This window comes from Mirounga angustirostris, unplaced genomic scaffold (genome assembly GCF_029215605.1).
Source record: "Mirounga angustirostris isolate CCGP_5_RB_7025 unplaced genomic scaffold, mMirAng1.0.hap1 SCAF_2, whole genome shotgun sequence".
NCBI classification, from domain to species: domain Eukaryota; kingdom Metazoa; phylum Chordata; class Mammalia; order Carnivora; family Phocidae; genus Mirounga; species Mirounga angustirostris.
In genome coordinates, this window is record NW_026991710.1 from 88216070 (window position 1) to 88236966 (window position 20897).

Below are 20897 nucleotides of genomic sequence, written 5' to 3' on the forward strand. Positions count from 1 at the left end.
GACTTGAAAATAAAAATTCAGAATCAACTCTTCCTACAAGAACAATAGGACATGCATTAAGAGAACTGAACGCACCCTATCTGTTCAATTAGCTTCTTGGATATGTAAAGCGCTCAAAGACATCTTGAGACATACCCATCTTTCCAGCTGTAAAATAAAGAACTGAAATCCTCCACACTTGGAACAAAGGCTAAAGTTAAATTACACAAAAAGTCAGACATTATTAGGACTTTCATGAGGAAGAGTGTGATAAAGTTCCACAAAACAGACTTAAAATCATTAATCACAAAACATTAGGGGCACATCTTCAACTAAAACAGGGCAAGAGAAAGCAACAGGTGTCTATAGGTTAGTTATTTCTGATGTTTACACCTAAGATTTGAGTTCAAACTCTACCACTGCAACCTTGATCAGGTTACCACATCTCTGAACCGATCTCTTTCTCAGCTGATTAAAACAGATATATATGCACATACGTTACAGGTCTGTTGTGAAATTCAGGAAATTAAAATTCCTGAACTGCAGGGACTAACATTAGCTGGATGCTTAATGACAAAACCAGCGTTGTCCCAAGGGCTTCCTAGGAACGAATTCATTTAATCTTCATACAATCCTACCTAGGAAGATAGAAGTATTTTCCTTGAACAGATTTGGAAATTGAGGCTCAGAAGAGGTTAATAACTGGCCCTGAATCCCTGCTATTCTGTCTTCCAATGCACTTAACACACAATAAATACTCAATACAGCACATGTGCCACATTCCAGGAGCTGTTCTAAGCACTCTACATATATTAACTCAGAGAATCCTCAGTAAAATTCTAAGACAGGCACTATTATTACTTCCCATCGCACATACAAGAGAACTGAAGCCAGAGAAATTCGGTATTTTTTTCCAAGGTCACGTAGTTAATTGATAAATGTTAGAGCTGGGATTCCAACTGAGGTCCCAATACTATTCTCCTCCAAAAAAATAAAAAATAACCATTACTGTTTCTCCCATGAAAACAAGCTATGACACATTTTGTCACACAAATTGTCCTTAGTTTATCTTCATGATTCTATTAAACATTTACAATTCCCAGGGTTGTTGGTATGTGATCTTTGTGTGTTGATAAGGTTCTAGACAAAAAGTAAAGAGAGCGCCGAATCCTAACCACTAGACCACCAGGGAGGCTGACAAAAAGTAAAGATACTCAATATTGCAATTAGGCCTACACATTTCTAGGAAGGGTAAGCGAGCGATTTTCAAACAACTTTTCAAACCTCATCATTGTAAATACATTGAAAACCTCCATTTCCACTATGTTGGACCCCTCAGAACTTCAAAATCCAGAATCCAAAGCCGGGTAACAAATGAAAGAGGGACTCCAGGGAAGATAAGAATTTCACTGACACCCAACAATTCTACATAAAGTTTTCTTTGCCATCCCTGGAGCCTACGTTACTGTAAGGATAAGAGATCTTTTTTATGTTGTAGGGGTTGACTATTCTCCTCTTCCACTACATTTACCGCTGATCGTTGTCAACAGTTTCGGAGGGCCAGAGGAGAGCATCTGACAGACTAATCTTTTGATCTTTCTTGGATACAACAGGGCATTTTTAGCGGGTTTCCTAAGCCGGCACCACTAGATTCAGCTCACAAATACTGATCGACAGCAGCAGGGACCACGGCCCACTATGATGCTCCAGGCACATGGCTGGGGCTGTGCTCCTTGTCTCTACCCTGGAATCACCCCTCTCCAGAACCACATTGGAGTGTACACCCAGGTATGTCAACCTACTCCCCCTGAAGACATGTTCGAAGTAAGAACGGAGAACTAACAAATGTTTCTATATATCATCTCTTCCTTCCAACCATATCTTAAGTTAAGAAAACAAATACACAAATAATTTGTGAGCAAATCTGTGTCTCCAAGAGGACCAGTTTGAACAAGAAAGAATATTATCTATACCATGAGTTCAACCAAAATATTTTTCTGTTTTGTGCACTCATATAAGCCATGAACCCATCTGGGATGAAGACATTTTTAGTTAATGTGCTGCTTTATATGCATGAACGTAGAGGCTATAATCACTTCCCTTTCAAGAAAGGGTGAATTTTTTTATTTTGAGTCAAAATAATTTTTTCATTATAAGCATTACACACAATTGTTCCCTTTTCAAAATTCAAATCCAGCAATATTTTTAAATGAATTTTAGCCTCAAAACTTAAATACAAAATTCTTCTGATGCCTAACTAAAGTCAAAACTAAAGTTCAAGAGGTTGCTACTGTTTCTCTTCTAAAAAAAAAAAATACATCAAGGGACATAACAGCATGAATCAAGAGGCACACAGAACATTTGCTCAAAGGGAAGGAGTTCTATATAGATTCTAGTGTAGAGAGAAGAGAACTCTCTATCAGGAATACAAAAAAAGAACTTTTTAAATGTACACACAGCCAGTTTCTAGCACATTCTACCAACAAATCTTTCAGTTCCCAAAACCACTATTAAGCATCTAAAAGGAGCAAAACCACCTCAAAGTGAGACAAGATATCTGGACAACATAATGTGAAGTCCCAGCCACATGAGCGGTCCATTTTATTTGGGATTCATTAAGATTTCCAGAGACACAGTCAGCTATTAGAAAACAATGTGTTCTTCTTCAACATGTACATATAAAACCTTTTATTTCACAGAATTTCCTTTAAAGCAAAAATAGACCACAAGCCAGGCCTGGAGCAAGTGTTTATATACCTAAACCCCTCACCACCAATCTTGAGAGCACTGCAGTCACCCAGCATTTATGGGTGAAAGGAATACAGGGGGGCTCCTGAGTCGGGGGCCAGTAAACAATTCACATGCTACCATTAATCACGGAGGTCAAGAAATATTTAGATATTATGAATGTGTAAATATTAATTCTAAAATGTTACGTAGGTACTCAAAAATTTTTTTTGCTTGACTGATGAAACACAACCTAAGAGCTAACATATACTGTTATCTGTAATCTTTGTTCAAAAGGACAGTTGTTAGTTTTTATCTGGAAACCCACAGATGGAACAAACATTCACTACCTGAAAATAATAATGTTCTTGTCTTCCCTTTTGAATCTTCCTAAAGAACTATGAACATGTTAATAAACACGATGATTTCACATTCTAAGTTTTGCCTTTAAGTATTTTTCTGCACTTTTTTCCTGAGCCAAATCTGCTCACCAGATTTGAAGGCTAGAGCTCATTCATATTTTATGTAACTATTAAATTTCTATTATCTAAACTACGTGCATCCAAAGCATGAACACCAAACGACATTCTGGCAACACTTTAAAACTGAGCTGCGAAGTCAGGTTTTTATGTGCAGTATAAAATCCATTTAGAGCACCATTTCATAAAAAGACAAACCTTTAAATAATTTATAGCACTAGTAAATCTCAAGTTCTTAGTAGATTTAAAAACAGTATTTAAAATATCACTTTAGATTAAAACCAGCAGCAAGAAGCCTATGTCCTTATGTCAAAACACACCAAGTTAAAATGCAATACCAGCAGGCCATCTAGTGACCATCTAAGGGTTCGGGGAAAAAACTTAAATCCAAAAATCCTCAATATTTTTCAGTGTCTTCTATTTTCTTGAATAAAAATACAAAAATATGCCAACTGAAGCACGTTAAGAAAATGAAGATACTCTGACCAAACACTGAGAAATTAAGTATTTATATAAACAAACACATTTCCTTATCCCAATTATATTACACAGGCCAGATCGAACGAGAAGACAGACAATGCAAAGATGACTGAGGATACATAACATTACACTAACCAAAATACCCATCATCCCAAAATACCCATTGTACAGAACATTAAAAACATATTTTTCTTGGACAGTGAAACTTAGAGTAAAGAACATTAAAAAAGCAATACCTGGTAGAATTCATTTCAGGAGAGTCTCTCCAAAGCAATACCAAAGCATCAGATAGAAAAATTCCTTGCCTATCATGGACACAGCACTTCTCAAACATCTGTGTTCTCTAGAAAGCCCGAAACCAGGCTACCCTCTCTGCTTAAAAAGTTTCCTATTTAAAAAAAAAAAAAAAAGTTTCCCATATATTACAATGGGAAATACAGATTTAGTCTTTGTCCCTGGTTCCTGGCACAGAGCTCTTAAAACCCTTGGAATCTCCTGAGTGGTTAAGGGGGTGTTTGGTGTGATGATGTGATGACTCCAGGCTAAGGGGCTCCTCAAAAAAGACCACACCATACTTAGGTGAGAAGGTTGGAACTTTCAACTCCATCCCCAGAACTCTGGGCTGGGGTAGAAGCTGGAAACGGAGTTCAGTCACCAATGGCCAAAGACTTAATCATGCCTCTGTGATGGAACCTCTGTAGAAACCCCTAAAGGACAAGTTCAGAGAGCTTCTGAGTTGGTGACAGTGCCCACAGACTGCAGCAGGCATCATGGCTCTCCCTGCCCCATTACCTTGTCCTATATGCCTCGTCCATTTGCCTGTTCCTGAGTTGTATCTTTTACAATAAACTGGTAATGGTAAGTAAAGTGCTTTCGTGAGTTCTGTGAGTCAAATTATTGAACCAGGCTGTGGGGGGTCTGGGTCGCCCGTGAATGGGCAGCCAGCCAGGCAGAAATGCAGGTATCTGGGCACCCTACTCACAGTGGGCATCTGACGTAGAAGCAATCCCGTGAGACTGAGCCCTAATCTGCAGTGTCCGAGCTAACTGTGGACACTTGGTGTCAGCACAGAATCAAATTGCTGAACCAGTTAGCATCAGAGGATCAGACAGTTGGAAAAAAAAAAAAAAACCCTCAAAAGTCTAACAAATGGAGCCCAAGAAGGAAATAAAATGTACTTAAAATAAGATTTTGTTTTATATGGCTTAATAACCCAAGGCACGCATTTACCATTTAGATTTAGGTTTCAGGACCTAAGTAGATTAATCCATCTGGCACGACGGGCCCCAGCTCTGCAAGGTATATCAGGTAACCGACAATCACTTCCTACTTCGCACTACACAGAACAAACATTTCACACTGACCGGAGACAGGCACAGGCAGTTTACTTCTTTACAAGGTCAACATTCCTTCCCACCCAGACGGTGCTGCCTGAACTGCTCTGAAGCCCTTTGAAAGTATTCTAAAAATATTAACTCCTTCTAAGACCCAATACTCTCAAGTTCTCAATCCCAACTACACTTCGGAAAAAAATGGTCAAGGCATGCGCAAGAGAGCCACAGGAAAGACTGAGGTTTCATAAACAAACTGGAAATGGAAGGAATCCAGGTATAAGGAAGGGCAGTGTAGGAGAGAGTGAGCCGCAGCATCCGTCTCGCTGTGTTCAAATCCGACACTACCCCCACGGCGCTGTCCTGGGACACACAACTTCACCTCTCTGAGTCATCTCCCATCAGTAACCTGAGGACAACTGTAACTACTTTTCAGAGTATTTTAACACACTACATGTAGGAATGCTACTAAAACAGCTACTAAAGGCCTTGCCTCTGTGGGAGTTCTTGTTGGTTTCCATCTCTGCCCGCGACATTATCGTCTAGCGCACACAATTATAGTCTTACATGTAATGCTGGTTAGGGCAGGACCTCTAACCTTCATATCCTCACTCCTCGCTTTCACCCCTGCACTCTGCATCGTTAGCCCCTTCACCTCCGCATCTAGCTTTGTGAGCTTAGCTCTACTCCATGAGCTCCCATAACCCACCTTTGGAAAGCCTCACAAATGTCTCTGTGATGACAATGAAGTTGCACAGTATGTGCCACCCTGGGTCACCAGGGACAGGCTGCTTCGGAAGGTGCACACTGCACTAAGTTCCCTTGTGATCAGGGTGCGGCGGGCAAAGACCCCTTGTATCACCAGCTAACCATCAACTCCGAGCTGAATGTCAGGTATTCACTGGCTTACCTACATGCCGTAATGCTCATGTGAGATTCAACTCTCAACAATCAAAGGAGAATAAATGCCAGAACAGGAGTAGCCGTGTTCTTTACTCTAAGTTTCACTGTCCAGGAAAAATATGTTTTTAATGTTCTTTACAATGGCTGTGTGTATGTAGGTCTTCTTTCAACTGTGTTCCTAAATTTTTTTTCATGCTTTAAAAGAAAAAATTGGATTAATTTATACTGTCATTCGAGTCTACAACGATAAATAATGGTGATAAGGACCAAAAATTAAGGTCCATGATGCAGGAATTTTTACTGTTTAATTCACTGCCACATCCCCAGTGTTTTACAACAGTACCTAGCATGTAAGGCACTAAGTATTTGTTAAATTAACTAAGGGAATCAACCAAGTAAAACACAGAAATACATACTTTCAATGGGAAAACCCCAAAGGAGGGTGGTACCAAAAGAAAGCAATTGCATTCTGCCCCTCCTCTCACTAAAAAAAAAAAAAAAAACAAAAAACAAAAAACGAAGGAAGAAAGAAAAGAAAAAGGGGTGCCTGGGTGGCTCAGTTACTTAAGGATCTGACTCTTGATATCGGCTTAGGTCATGATCTCAGGGTCGTATGATCAAGCCCCATATCAGGCTACACTCTGGGCATGGAGTCTGCTTGAGATTCTCTCTCTCCCTCACCGTCCCCCTCTGCCCCTTTTCTCTCTCTCAAAACAAAAAAGCAACTGCATTAAGGAGCCATTTGCATCTCTTCTGTCACCATCGAGCTTTACGATAAAAATAAATAATTTTTCAAAAGAAAATTTCTCCACCTTAAACAAATATAACCAGAACACCTTTCTGGTTGTAGATTTAATTACATTGCACTTTAGGTATAATGAGAACACTGTTCAAAGTAAAAGCCAGACGCATTTGGAAATGAATCCTAGGAAATCATACACCTGGAATCCTAGGTATAGAATCCAGTATGTCCATGAGCAAGTTACTTAATATCTCTAAAATACTTCAGAGGTTTACTCTGTGAATAAAATCAGAAAACACATATAAAGTACTCAGCACAAAGACCACTTGGAACCTGTCACAGTAATTAGAGTGAGAAGTGGTTAGAAGCTAAATTAGGAGAAAGGCCACTTGCCCTCAGATTCTAACAATCAAAACAAATATTTTAAAAGCCACAAGGCTCCACATATATGACCTTTATAGTAAGTACTCAGTAAATGTTAGTTTTTTCATCTATCCCTCTTTTTCAAACCTTGAAGGAAACTGTCCAATTATCAGACTGTAGCAGGCATAATATAGAGTACATCCATATAAAAAAGCAATTAGTATAATCATTAATTAGGGGCAAACATCAGAAGCAAGGCTTTAATTAAAGTCACAGAGTCAGGGGCGCCTGGGTGGCTCAGTCGTTAAGCGTCTGCCTTGGGCTCAGGTCATGATCCCAGGGTCCTGGGATCGAGCCCCGCATCAGGGTCCTTGCTCCACAGAGAGCCTGCTTCTCCCTCTCCCTCTACCTGCCGCTTCCCCTGCTTGTGCTCTCTCTCTCTGTCAAATAAATAAATATTTTTTAAAAAATAAAAATTAAAAAAATAAAGTTACAGAGACTAAGGAAAGCAACAGAATGAATGAATGAATAAATAAAGTGGCAGAATAAATTAAGGACAATAATATGAAAATATGCAGCTTGGAGCCAAACTATGGGGAACCCTGAACACAAATCACCTTAATTCTATAAACCATGGGAAAATCAATAAATTCTTTAGAGTAAAAAAAAATACAAAAACCAAAACAACTAGACTACACTTGAGAAAGAGGGTTCTCTGAACAATACAGGATGGCATAAAAGGCATATGGAACTGGAAGCAGGGTAGCCAGTTAAGGGAATATCAGGTAGTGTGAGCCTAAAATTGTACAGGGACAGTTTGCCCTCAAGTTTTAAGCACTGGGGGGAGGGGGAACTGCAAAGTCCAAGGCACGACAGACACTATGTGAAGTCTGTATTTTCATTTCACAGAATCATGGTTAAAACCCAATTTCTGACTAAATACAGTGTGGGATCCTGGGTCAAATCCTAATACAGGACAGGAAAAACTTGTGAAAGCCACATAAGTGTGTGCTTTAGTTTACAGTATCTTCCTGGGGTTCATTTCTTAGTTTTGAGAAATGTTCTACGGTCATGTGAAACATTAAAGTAAGAGGAAGCCGGGTGAAGGATATACAGGCACTCTCTGTACTATTATTAGACTTACAGAAGAGTTGCGAAATTTTTTCAAAATAGTTTTTTAAAACAAGAACAGCAAAATCATCTGCTCACTACAAAAAAAAAAAAAAAACACTCTATATAGGTGAAGTATCAAACCCAAAGGACGCTATTCTACCCCAGGCCCCAAAGAAGTGGTTGGGAATGAAAGGGAAGATGTAACAGAAGGAGCTACGTGAAGCACCCACCACACATTATGTTTAATAACCCCATATAAGTGTCTGAGCACCTGGAATTATCTGTAGTTCCTAAAATGGCTTCAGAGATTCCTGAGCCCCCTATGCTATATATGAGAGTATCTGTATATTTTCCTGAGGTTCTATAAAACACTTAAAAATCACTAATTAGATATGAAAACTAGAGAACCCAAACTAACAGAAAGTAAAATTCTGTATAGCTTCCCAACATTGATAAGACAAATCTCCAGCTTTAAAAAAAAAAAAAAGGATAGGCTCAATGTACAAAAACTGCAAACAAAATTACAATCCAAATAAAAAGGAAAAATACTGGAAACACAGACAACCCCGAAGAGTAAAAGCAGAGCAAGAATAGACGGTTTGCTGAAAATTAAACAGAGATTCCAGGATAGAACATCACGTAACAAGAGGAAAGGCCAGCTAATCTATGAAATCGTAAACGTTCCTGAACCCATCACAGAGCTGAGGTGCTACAGAGCTGAGCAGTACCAAGAACTGCTTCCAAAGAGTGACAAGTCCCAGCAAGAAAAGACAAGACCTATGAACATGCCCTTCAGGTGCGCATGGGAGGAAGAAGTGGCTGCAATAAAAGCAGGAAAGAAAAAAACAGCTAAGTGTTTTTAGCACTCTTCAAGGCTGAGTGAGGACTAGTGTGACAGGTTCACATACCTGGGAACCCGTCACCAGGAGTTCTATACTCACTCACAAGCACATCATTTCACTTACTCAGCTACAATGTTTGGATAAGGGAGGACTCACATTAAGAAGGTGAGTCCCAGGTTAACTACCTGGCAGGTATTTTACAATATGAAAAAAATTCTAAGGCTAAACATTTTTAATATATCCAGACACAGGTAATTTTTTTAAGTTGTATGTCTAATATATCCAGTAAGAAATACTAGATGAAAGAGGTTTATGGTAATAGGATTTCAAAAATCAAGAGGGCAGGGGCGCCTGGGTGACTCAGTCATTAAGCCTCTGCCTTCAGCTCAGGTCATGATTCCAAGGTCCTGGGATCGAGCCCCGCATCGGGCTCCCTGCTATGCGGGAAGCCTGCTTCTCCCTCTCCCGCTCCCCCTGCTTGTGTTCCCTCCCTGGAGTATATCTCTCTCTGTCAAATAAATAAATAAAATCTTCTCCCTCTCCCACTCCCCCTGCCTGTGCTCCCTCCCTCGCTGTCTCTGTCAAATAAATAAATAAAATCTTCTCCTTCTCCCACTCCCCCTGCCTGTGCTCCCTCCCTTGCTGTGTCTCTCTCTGTCAAATAAATAAAATCTTCTCCCTCTCCCACTCCCCCTGCCTGTGCTCCCTCCCTCGCTGTGTCTCTGTCAAATAAATAAATAAAATCTTTAAAAAAAAAATCAAGAGGGTGTTCAGATGCCTAGGCCACAGTTAGAGGACAGAATGGAACACAATGACGCATCACCGTGTACCACGTCAGGAGTCCCTGCACAACACTAGGCGGCAAAGGTGAGGACATCCAGGGGAAGGGAGTGATACTGACACACAAAGGCCAGATCCTCCCCAACTAAGTAAACTGCATGGCCCTCCGCTGGGACCAGGGAAGTGTGAAGATAGGAGCAGGGAAGAAAAGAAAAACAATTTCTAAAAACTGTAACTGGACTAAACTCTAAGAGAACCATGGACCTCACGGAGGCCTGAGTGCTCGGGAAAACAGCCAGCCTCTTTATGTTTATATATGCTCAGGAAGGCACCAGAGAAAGATCTTTATGTCCTGGAACCTTTCCCTTCCTAAAACTCAACCATCCTTATCATCATGTTGCACAAGGAAAATCCGGGCACTCTCTTAGAGTCGAGAAAAAGTTAGCTACATTATGTACCTCAACTTAAAAAAATATAATAACGTCAAGTTGTAGAGCTAAATAATCACGGCTGAATGTATTAGGTATCTGCGTGGTAAAATTACTGGCAGAAGAGATAAAAGAGCGTCTGGCCCTCAAGCGTCCTGTGGTTCTGACCAGGATATTGCACATGTTGTATACAGTGGTGCCCCCACAACACCTAACACAGGGACATACACACACTCAGAAAACTGTCAGCACCATAAAGAACCTGAAACACAAACGGTACTCCGTATCAACACCACCTGTTTTTTTGGCAGGCGAAAGAGTACAAGACAAATACATTTATTGAGGATTCCCTCTTTGACCTACCCGTTCTTGTAGAAGTTCCACCACCTGCTGGACACAGTCGTTCACATCACAAGAGTCTGTCTTCAGCACCAATTCAGGAGCCTCTGGCTTTTCATACTCAGAATCGATTCCAGTGAAACCTATGAAAGGAACCAGGTGCGAGAGGGGGGTGGAAATTGAGACAGGCTTATTTCTTCATTGCAAGTCTCTGCTCCGTCAAAGTTTGTATTTATGCTGTCCCTTCTGAGTTACAGGGTTATGGTACTGAAACTTCTTTCTTGGGAGAAGATTTCTGATTAAACTTTCATTTCGCCTTTAAACACATATAGTCGATTCCCATTCGCAGTTCAATAATGTTTCACAAACACTAAATTAGTGAATCCTGAATCACGGGCTCCTAGGGGAAACATGGGGTTAGGTTCCTGCAAGCTTCAGTCATCATAAAATTTTTTGACCCTTCTTTGTGGTACGAAAGCTGAAACACGAAGGCCGAGTGTCATTTTGTTCAACCTCCGCTGGGAACACATACTTGGGGTGGCTAAAACTTTTGCCACTCTGCATGTGTCCACAAGTGACTGCCAAAGCACCGTGAGTACTGATGTGGGGGTTAAAAAACTTTAGTGAGTAGAAAAACTTGCAAGTATGGACTCTCCAAAGGATGAGGACTGATTCTTCTTCTTCTGCGCCTAAATGCCTAAACTGCCAATGGAGAAATAGGAATGAATACCAAGGGATCCAGAGCATCTCAATTTCTCCAGGGGAATATAGGATATTATAGTACTTAACCCCTGGGCATAAGCCAAACTCAACAAGGTTTTCTTCCTCTCCATGCAAAAACTGACACCAAAGTTTATCTGTCCATTATATTCACAGGGATTATCTATGGCCAAATTGAAGCTCTGCAGGCTGCTTCTGCCACCAGGATTAAGTGTTCAGGCAAGACAAATTAACTACTACTAGCTTTAGCAAAACATAAATAAGAACGGTAATCCTGTTGTATCACGAAATATACTCCACAACCAAACATAATTAGTTTAGATATTAACCCCTATTTAGATTTTCCCTTTAAATATGCGTTACCAAGGAACTGCCAAGAAAGAATGCATGATGTTTCTCAAGAATGGGCTAGCTGAGCTGAACATATGCTGTTCCATCACCTCATACATAAGTCACTTAAGGCCAGTCTGCCTTGCAGTGCTTAGGTCAACCTTGGGGTAGAATGGTAAACATTAATTTAAAATCATTACTATTCAGAGGAACAGTCACCAAGAGAGTTCTAAAATATATACTACAAGTCTACAGCCCACTTATTTTTTTCTATTTCATATTTCTAAGTATCACATGAAGTCCTGAATCCAAGAAGGAGATGTCTGCATTACCAATATTCCTAAAAGAGTCACAGTAAAATAGTTGGGGAAAAATAATTCTGATCAAAACAAAACACTAGTTGTTTGTTTGTTTTTTAAGAGAGAGTGTGTGTCTAGGGGGGAGAGGCAGAGGGAGAGAGAGAATCTTAAGCAGTCTCCACGCCCAGTGCAGAGCCCAATGCAAGGCTTGATCTCACAACCCTGCGATCATGACCTGAGCCGAAATCAAGACTTGGACACTTAACTGACTGAGCCACCCAGGTGCCCCTAGAACACTAGTTCTTAAGCTTCAGTTCTCAAATGCACACAATGGAATCGCCAGGTCCCACCCCCATGAGATTCCAATTTCACTGGTATAGCTTTGGCATCGGATTTTTAAACGTTTCCCCAGGTAATGCTAATGTGCAGCAAACCTTGAAAACCACTGTGTTGGAAGACCTGGCTTAGCATTTTAGAAGTCCAGGAATTCCCTTCCTAGCTAATTTATCCTGCGATTATAATAAATGTACACGTAAGAACATTTATATTTAAGCAGATAATAACTATGAGTAGTAATCATGAAAATAATCTAGCATTAGAATGGCTGACACGGGATGCCTGGGTGGCTCAGTCGGTTAAGCGTCTGCCTTCGGCTCAGGTCATGATCCCCGGGTCCTGGGATCGAGTCCCGCATCGGGCTCCCTTCTCCGTGGGGAGCCTGCTTCTCCCTCTGCCTCTGCCTCTCTCTCTCTCTCTCTCTCTCTCTCATGAATAAATAAAATCTTAAAAAAAAAAAAAAAAAAGAATGGTTGACACAGGGATACATTTACAGTTTAGTAAATGTCACATAAAGGCATACAAAAGCCGAGGTCCGCTGAATGTATGCAATCTCTTCTGTCCTCAAACATTTACCACCACAGCTCTGAGACTGCATTGACAGGGAACTTTCAAGCACTATTCTGACAATGAGTAAACGATTTTTAAAAACAAACAACTCTACAATCAGAAACTCTAACACCATGGCAAAGATAATGTTTGTACACAGGCACACATATATATATTAACCTAAGGAACATTTTATCAATGTCTACTCAGAGGATTTTGTTTTTTAAGATTTATTTGAGAGAGAGAAATCGTGCGTGCACGCGCACAGCAGGGGTAGGGACAGAGGAAGAGGGAAAGAATCCCCTAGCCAACTCCCACTGAGCATGGAGCCCAACCACGGGGCTCAATCCCAGGACCCTGAGATCATGACCTGGGCCAAAACCAAGATTCAGATGCTTACTGACTAAGCCACCCAGGTGTCCCTAGTCAGAGGAATTTAAAAACACTCAGGAAAATAAACAAGTAACACAGAGAAAACTAAGCTAATACAATCACACTCCCAAAAAGAGAATGCAAATTGTAAATGACTCAAGGTATTTTGCATGTGACCTTATTCATCTTTGCATCCCAGCACCAAATATATACCTCAGAAATGGAAAGCACTGATCAGTGTGTGTTGAACATCCAATTTCCACTCCTTCTAATCTATCCAACAAGCATTTACTATGTGTGTGTCAGGCATTAGGCTTTGGGCCTCACACTGGGCTAAACTCTTAATGATAGAAAAACAGTCAAGATGTTACCCCTGTTGGGGCGCCTGGGTGGCTCAGTTGGTTAAGCGACTGCCTTCGGCTCAGGTCATGATCCTGGAGTCCCGGGATCGAGTCCCGCATCGGGCTCCCTGCTCGGCAGGGAGTCTGCTTCTCCCTCTGACCCTCCCCCCTCTCATGTGCTCTCTCTCTCATTCTCTGTCTGTCAAATAAATAAAATAAAATCTTTAAAAAAAAAAAAAAAAAAAAAGATGTTACCCCTGTCCACAGTAGCTTACTCCAGAGCGAGAGAGACAAATCTACCTCTCTCACCAGTCCATCCTTGCAAAAACAACAAAATCAACTACAATTAAAATAAGATTTAGACTTCAGGATCCCAGACACATCACTTCGTTTCTCTTTGCCAAATCTTTACTATGAAAAACTGAAGTGAAAACTGGCCATCAACAAACAGAGGGTGATACAGATGATAAAAAGAGCTAAACTGGTTTCCCTCCCCATGTCGTAAATTATTCAGGTCAGACAACCTGTTGAGTCAAAAACTGCAGCCTTAATGGGTGAAACTGCATCTCCATGGTGGCACAACTGGATGTCAGGCTGGCCTAAGGAACCAGATTTCACACAGCAGGTGGCACTCGCCCCAACCGCTAATGTGTCCCCAGGTCCAACTAGAGAAGAGCCCAGAATAAAAAGAATTGCCCTTCCTGTTCCACCTTTTCTTATGCAGGGCCAGAAGCTGAGTGACAAAATCTCGAATTCGCAGAGCCCCGGGGAGCTCCTATGATCGTCCCAGGCTATCATACTCCCTCTATTGGGAACACATCAAAGTTACCTGCATGAATCATTGATCCCTACACAGTGCTGACTGGGTAATCGGTCCTTGATTTTTTTTTTAATGCTGGCATTTCCTCTGTTAACAATAGAACAGAATTAGGGCGCCTGGGTGGCTCAGTTGGTTAAGCAACTGCCTTCGGCTCGGGTCATGATCCCGGAGTCCCGGGATCGAGTCCCGCATCAGGCTCCCTGCTCAGCAGGGAATCTGCTTCTCCCTCTGACCCTCCTCCCTCTCATGCTGTCTCTCATTCTCTCTCGCGCAAATAAATAAAATCTTAAAAAAAAAATTAAAAAAAAAAAAAAACAATAGAACAGAATTAATATCCAAGTATGTCTTGAGGATAAATACGACTGGTATCAAAGGCCACAGCAGACAGGTTCTTAATGTCTCTTATGTCCAAATGTTCACCACAGTTGAAACTCTAGAAGCAAACCATAAAATCTAAAAAACAAGGTACTTCTATTTTGATGGAATCAGCAATATATTAATTCAACCTAATTCAACAATTGTACACAGAACGAATAAGGGACCATTCCAAGCACCACGATATAAATAAGAACGAGACACTGTCTTTGCTCTCAAGATGTTTCTAATGCAGGCATTTTTCCCATTAGCTATGGAATTTCCTTCATTTTCACTGGAACAAAAAGCAGAAGGGACAGCAGCTAGCAACTGATACTCAGTCTAAAGTTAGGCACCTAATTATATCAAGTAGGTTTCCAGCAGTCCCTGAGGTCCCAACCTTCTAAAACTCTGTCCTGTGAGTAGGATTCCAATCTGATCAACAATACCTGAGTACACACAGCGCCAGATAGTGCCGGTAGGCCTCAGAGACACAAGAGTGTAGTAAGACCCACTTTTTCTTCTCAAGGAGCTCCAAGTTGTTTGAATACTGCCAATCTCTTAGTAAAGATGATCCGTCTCAAATATGATAGGCTAAAATATGCAAGCATATTTTATGCTGGCTGGCTCAGTCAGAACACGCAGCTCTTGATTTCAGGATTGAGTTCAAGCCCCACGTTGGGTGTAGAGATTACTTAAAAAATAGAATCTTAAAAAAAAAAAAAAAATGCAAGCAAAGAGGAACTGGAAAAAAAATAGTACTTACCTTTAATTTCTCCAGCCCGTGCTTTTTTGTAGAGTCCCTTGACATCCCTCTGTTCACAAACGTGCAGAGGAGCATCAACAAATACTTCAAAAAAAGGTAAACTTGCACCCTCATGAATTTGCCTTGCATTGTTGCGATCCTTAGAAAAAAGACATACAGCTGAGTCAGTGGAAAATAAATACTAGACAAAACCATTTATATTTTAAAATATAAACTGAGGGGCGCCTGGGGGCTCAGTCAGTTAAGCCTCTGACCGACTTTGACTCAGGTCATGATCTTGGGGTCCTGGGATCAAGCCCAGCATCGTGCTCCACACTCAGCAGGGAGTCTGCTTGAGGATTCTCTCTCTCTCCCTCTGCCCCACCCTCCACTTGTGCACACACGCTTGCGCTCTCTCTCAAATAAATTTTTTTTTTTAAAGATTTTATTTATTTGACAGAGAGAGACACAGCGAGAGAGGGAACACAAGCAGGGGGAGTGGGAGAGGGAGAAACAGGCTTCCCGCGGAGCAAGGAGCCTGATGTGGGGCTCGATCCCAGGACCCTGGGATCATGACCTGAGCCCAAGGCAGACGCTTAACAACTGAGCCACCCAGGCACCCCCATATATATATTTTTAGATTTTATTAATTTATTTGAGAGAGGTCCTGGGATCGAGCCCCGCATCGGGCTCCCTGCTTGCCAGGAAGCCTGCTTCTCCCTCTCCCACTCCCCCTGCTTGTGTTCTCTCTCTCGTTGTGTCTCTAAAGATTTAAAATATATATATATACACATATGTGTGTGTATATATATACGTGTGTGTGTGTGCATATATATATATAGGGTGCCTGGGTGGCTCAGTTGGTTAAGCATCTGCCTTCCGCTTGAGTCATGGTCCCGGGGGGCCTGGGATGGAGCCCCGAGTCAGGCTCCCTGCTCAGCGGGGAGTCTGCTTCTCACTCTGTCTCTGCACCCCCCCTCACTGTGCTCTAATAAATAAACTCTTTAAATATATACATATCTATAAACTGAATAAAAATTAAATCTAGGAAATTATAAGGTTAATATACCCATTCTTTGTAACTCTTTTAAAGGGTATACTATTCTAAAAATCCAAGATATTGGGGAGTTCCAGGAGGGAAAACAATAGATGTCCCATAAAAATTTCACCAAGGGGCACCTGGGTGGCTCAGTCGGTTAAGCGTCTCCCTTTGGCTCGGGTCATGATCCCAGGGTCCTGGGATCGAGCCCCACATCAGGCTCCCTGCTTGACGGGGAATCTGCTTCTCCCTCTCCCTGCCCCCTGCTTGTGCTCTCTCTCACGTGAGCTCTCTCTCTCAAATAAACAAAATAAATTATTAAATCTTAAAAAATTAAGAAAAAAAAATTTTTTTTCACCAAATTTCTTGAGGAACCAAAGCCAAAGCCCAGCCTGAATGCAGGAGTGCATCAGGCCTCTCTCTCATAACACGTTCAACCTCAGCCTGAGCTGGCTTGAAAGCAACTTCACTTCCCAAGAAGACCATTCAGAACCCTGAGGGGGGTTTATTCACTTGCCAAACACAAGCTCCTGTGGCCACTTCTCATCTCAAGCATTCCCAAGACTTTACTTTTCTGCCCTGCCCCTAAGCCCCTAACCAGTAATCATCTTCATCGCTCCGAATGAAGCACGAATACGCCCCATCTCTTCTCCGCTACATAAGCGTGTCTATATGCCCACTACCTTGGTCTCGCTCAGTCCTGCCACTCCCCGCTTCAGATTCCAGAGCCCCATCCCCTGATCTTGCTCAACCCGTTATCCCTACTCCATCTGAAATCTTCAGCCTCTGCCCTCTCGGCCAGCTTTTTTCCCCGGGGCAACAAACAAGTACAAGTCACTCATCCATGAAAAACAAGAGAACTAACAAATCACACAAAATCCCTTAATCACGGGTACTCTTCAGCCCTTAAATGACAGGACTTTCTGCTGTATCTCACACTACTAACCCTATGTATGCCGACGATGCTACCCCCTGACCATTCCTAATGCATGCTCCCCTGGGCTCGTCCTACTTTCCCATCCCTCCAATACTGCTGTTGCCCACAGTCCATCAGGAACCCACTGCTCACATTAAGTCCTTGAGCACTTTTCTCAGCTGCCTTCACGATGTCAACTACAACATATACACCAACACTTAAGCCTGAGCCCTGCCCTCTCTCCTGAAATTAAACACGTTTCCAGCTTCCTCCTAAATATACCCACCTGGAGATCCCACAGCTACCTCAAACTTAGCATGTCCATAATTGAGTCCATTCTCTCTTCCCCCAAGCTGGAATCCCGCCTATACTAACCAAATCAAAGATGACAACACTATTCACCCAGAATCCCAAGAGCTGTTCTGGTTCCTTCCCTTTGCCCCACACCCCCACCCCTGGCATTCCGTCACAAAGTCCTTCAGATTTTGCCTCTAAATATTATACCAACCCAGTTTGCATTGCTTCCCTGCTCCCTAGTTCACCTCATTCCTCATCTGGTCAATTGCTACACCCTTTTAAAAGTCTGTTGGCTTCTAGCTTTGATCTACTCAAAGCCATACTCTAACACTGTCCCCTGAATGACAGACGATGCAAATTCAACCATGTCACTAACTTTACAGAGATTCCCCACCACCGTCAGGGTAAAACACAAACTTCTTAGTGGGAGGCTTCAGGCCTTCTATACCTGGCCCCACCATTCTCAGTCTTGCACTTGATGTTCTATTAGTAATTAAAGGCTGTTTGGGCCTTATGCCTTAGCCATCTCCCCTGCCAGAAACCCTCCACTCCTCTCTTCTGCCTAAAGCAATATGCATCTCACAGCACCGATCCGTGGTGCAGTCCTCTAGGAAGCTCACCCTGCATCCCCAGAATGATGGAGGGCCCTTGCTTCCTCTGGCTTCTGGGAGAACCCACTATATACCTGTCATAGATCTTATTCTGATACTCTGATTCTCTTTTCATTAGCCACAGCATGTAGCAGAATGACTAAGTAGTGACCTTATTAACTGATTCCAGCTGTCCTTTTAAATGAAGGGGTTTCCAAGTTTCTAGCCATGGCTCTCTTCTCATTCTATACAACTCCTCCATATACTCAACTTCAACTAGGTTTCAATTTACAGTTAATGATTCCTAAATCTATCTCAATTCTACACAGCTCTCCTGAGCTCCAGAACCAATGTTCCAATGACCCACTTAGATACGCCACTAGGATTTCAAACCTAACCCACCTAAAAAGAAATAGTCATCTCCTCCCTTCCCATCCTGTATTTTCTACCTCAATCATTCCATCTTCTATTCAGAAAGCACCGTCCTTCATGTTCACCCCAAATTCAGCAATCAACCAGGCACCACATCCTACTGATGCTACGGGCTCAAGAGCCCTCAAATGCACCCTCTCTTTTCCATTCCCATTGTTGTTGCTTGAATTCACTCCAAAAGCCTCTTCACTCATCTCCTATCTCCAGGCCACTCTTATTCCGGGCTTCAAAGGGGGCCTTACTGAAATGCAAACCCAGAGACAGCATTCCCTAGTACAATTTCAAACTGTTTAGTCCCCTGTGGGGCAAAGTTCTGAGCAGTGAAGGTTTATCATCGGACCTCTGTAAATCGCTCTACCTTCATCTCCCCTCACATTCATCCTGCACCGCAGTCATTACATCTACCTACAGTCCCCCGAAAGATCGAATTCCCTCACATTTCCATGCTGCTGCAGACCCTGTACCGTCTCCTCTGTCGAAATAGCTTTCTCCCTCCTCTCTCACTGGTATGCTCTGATTCCTCCCCACAACTCAGTTCAAGCAGCACCTCCTCTGTGAGTCTTCCACGGCATCTTTCATAGATACTTACCTCATTGCCAGCTGCAACGTACTGTAACTGTTCACACCTCTATGTTCCCACCAGACTAGCTAGGAACTATCAGGTTTACCTTGCGAACCAAGATGTCCTAGTTCAATGGTGACATGGAATAATACACATATCCTCTATTATATGGTTTGATGCAAATATCACAGATTTTGACACATCCTAAGCATAGTCCAAACCCCATTCTTAGTGCTTTGAGAGATGAGATCAACAAAATTTTACTTCATACTATGGAAACAAGGGAGCCAAAAAGGAGATCAGCATGTACTTTAGAGACCCAGCTGACAGCTCTCCAAATCCCGTGTTACTCTCTCCTCTTCCAAGAGTTGCACAAAGTCCCAAAAGTGCAAGAATATCAGTTATTATATTACTATGAAAACTTCATATCCAAGGATTCAAGAACTCAAACTATCATTCTCTTCTACACTTCATTATCTAGTACACTTTAAACTGATATACTAACATTGTTCCCAATGTTTCAGGAAAATGAAAAGTAACTAGTCCTCACAGGACCTTTCAGGACTCCTGCCATGGTTCAATTAAGTGAATCTTTGTAATTAACACTCCATCTGATACTTACCTATAACTCTAACAGCTCATATTTTGGTGTTGCTTTTAAAAAAGTCTACGTAACCATCCAAATTCACAATACAGTACTAGAACTGTGCTATTATTTGTTATATTTACTGAATACTTACCACACACCAGGCACTGCGCTGAGAGCTTTGGATGCATGATTTACCTAATCCTCAGAGCAACCCTATGAGGTAGGCATTGTCTGAGCTTATGAAAGTCAAGTCAACTGGCCAAGGTCATAACAACAACTGGCAGAGCTGAATTCCAACCCACTGTTTCTGGCCCCAAAGCCCCTGCCTTTAACCACATAGTAATTCACCTGTTCTTTCACATCTGAGTTATGCTGTCATTTAATAAACACTAAATATCTACTGTGTTCCAGGAGCTGGACCTGGCATCAAGATTATAAAGACAAATAAGATGTAGTTTCAGCCTTCGAGGAGCCAGTGGATTTTAGAGGTTATGAGGCATGGTGGGTGAGAGCATGGATTCCAGTGACACTGTCTGGGTGCAAATCCTTGCTCTACCATGTACAGTATGTGATCCTGGGTAATTTACACCTGTCTCCTCACCACTGCCTTTTTTTTTTTTTTTTTAAGATTTTATTTATTTGAAAGAGAGAGTGAACAGGGGGCGGGGCAGAGGGGGAGGGAGAGGAAAAGAGAATCTCAAGCACACTCCACACTAAGTGCAGAACCCGACGCAGGACTCAATCTCAGGACCCTGAGACCATGACCTCAGACAAAACCAAGCGTCAGACGCTTAACCGACTGAGCCACCCAGGCGCCCCACCTCTGCCTTCTTCACTGGCTGTGAGCACTAAAGGAGTTAATTCATAGTATACAGCTGGTGTTCAATAAAGGTTAGCCGCTATGATTTTTATCACTACTACTACTATTGCTGCTGTATTAGCACCACCAATCAACGATACCATATGAGAATGATGGTGTGTTACAGGGAAACAATGCGTTATGGCACAATTATAAGGGCACCAAAGACAGGTGTCCCACAAAGCCCAAAGGACAAAGGGAAGGTACTCAGGAGGAGGAGACACCTACCCTGAGTCTCAAA

General features: G+C 42.0%; 1 protein-coding gene across 1 annotated transcript in view; it reads right to left on the reverse strand.

Annotated features, from left to right (window-relative positions):
- Positions 1-20897, reverse strand: part of PAPSS1 (3'-phosphoadenosine 5'-phosphosulfate synthase 1) — a 99239-nt gene that overhangs the window by 60337 nt on the left and 18005 nt on the right. The window contains exons 4-5 of the mRNA XM_045880622.3: positions 15394-15532; positions 10531-10649 (exon numbers count right to left, since the gene is read on the reverse strand). Coding sequence (XP_045736578.1) covers positions 10531-10649; positions 15394-15532 — 258 coding nt within the window. The remainder of the gene's footprint in view (positions 1-10530; positions 10650-15393; positions 15533-20897) is intronic.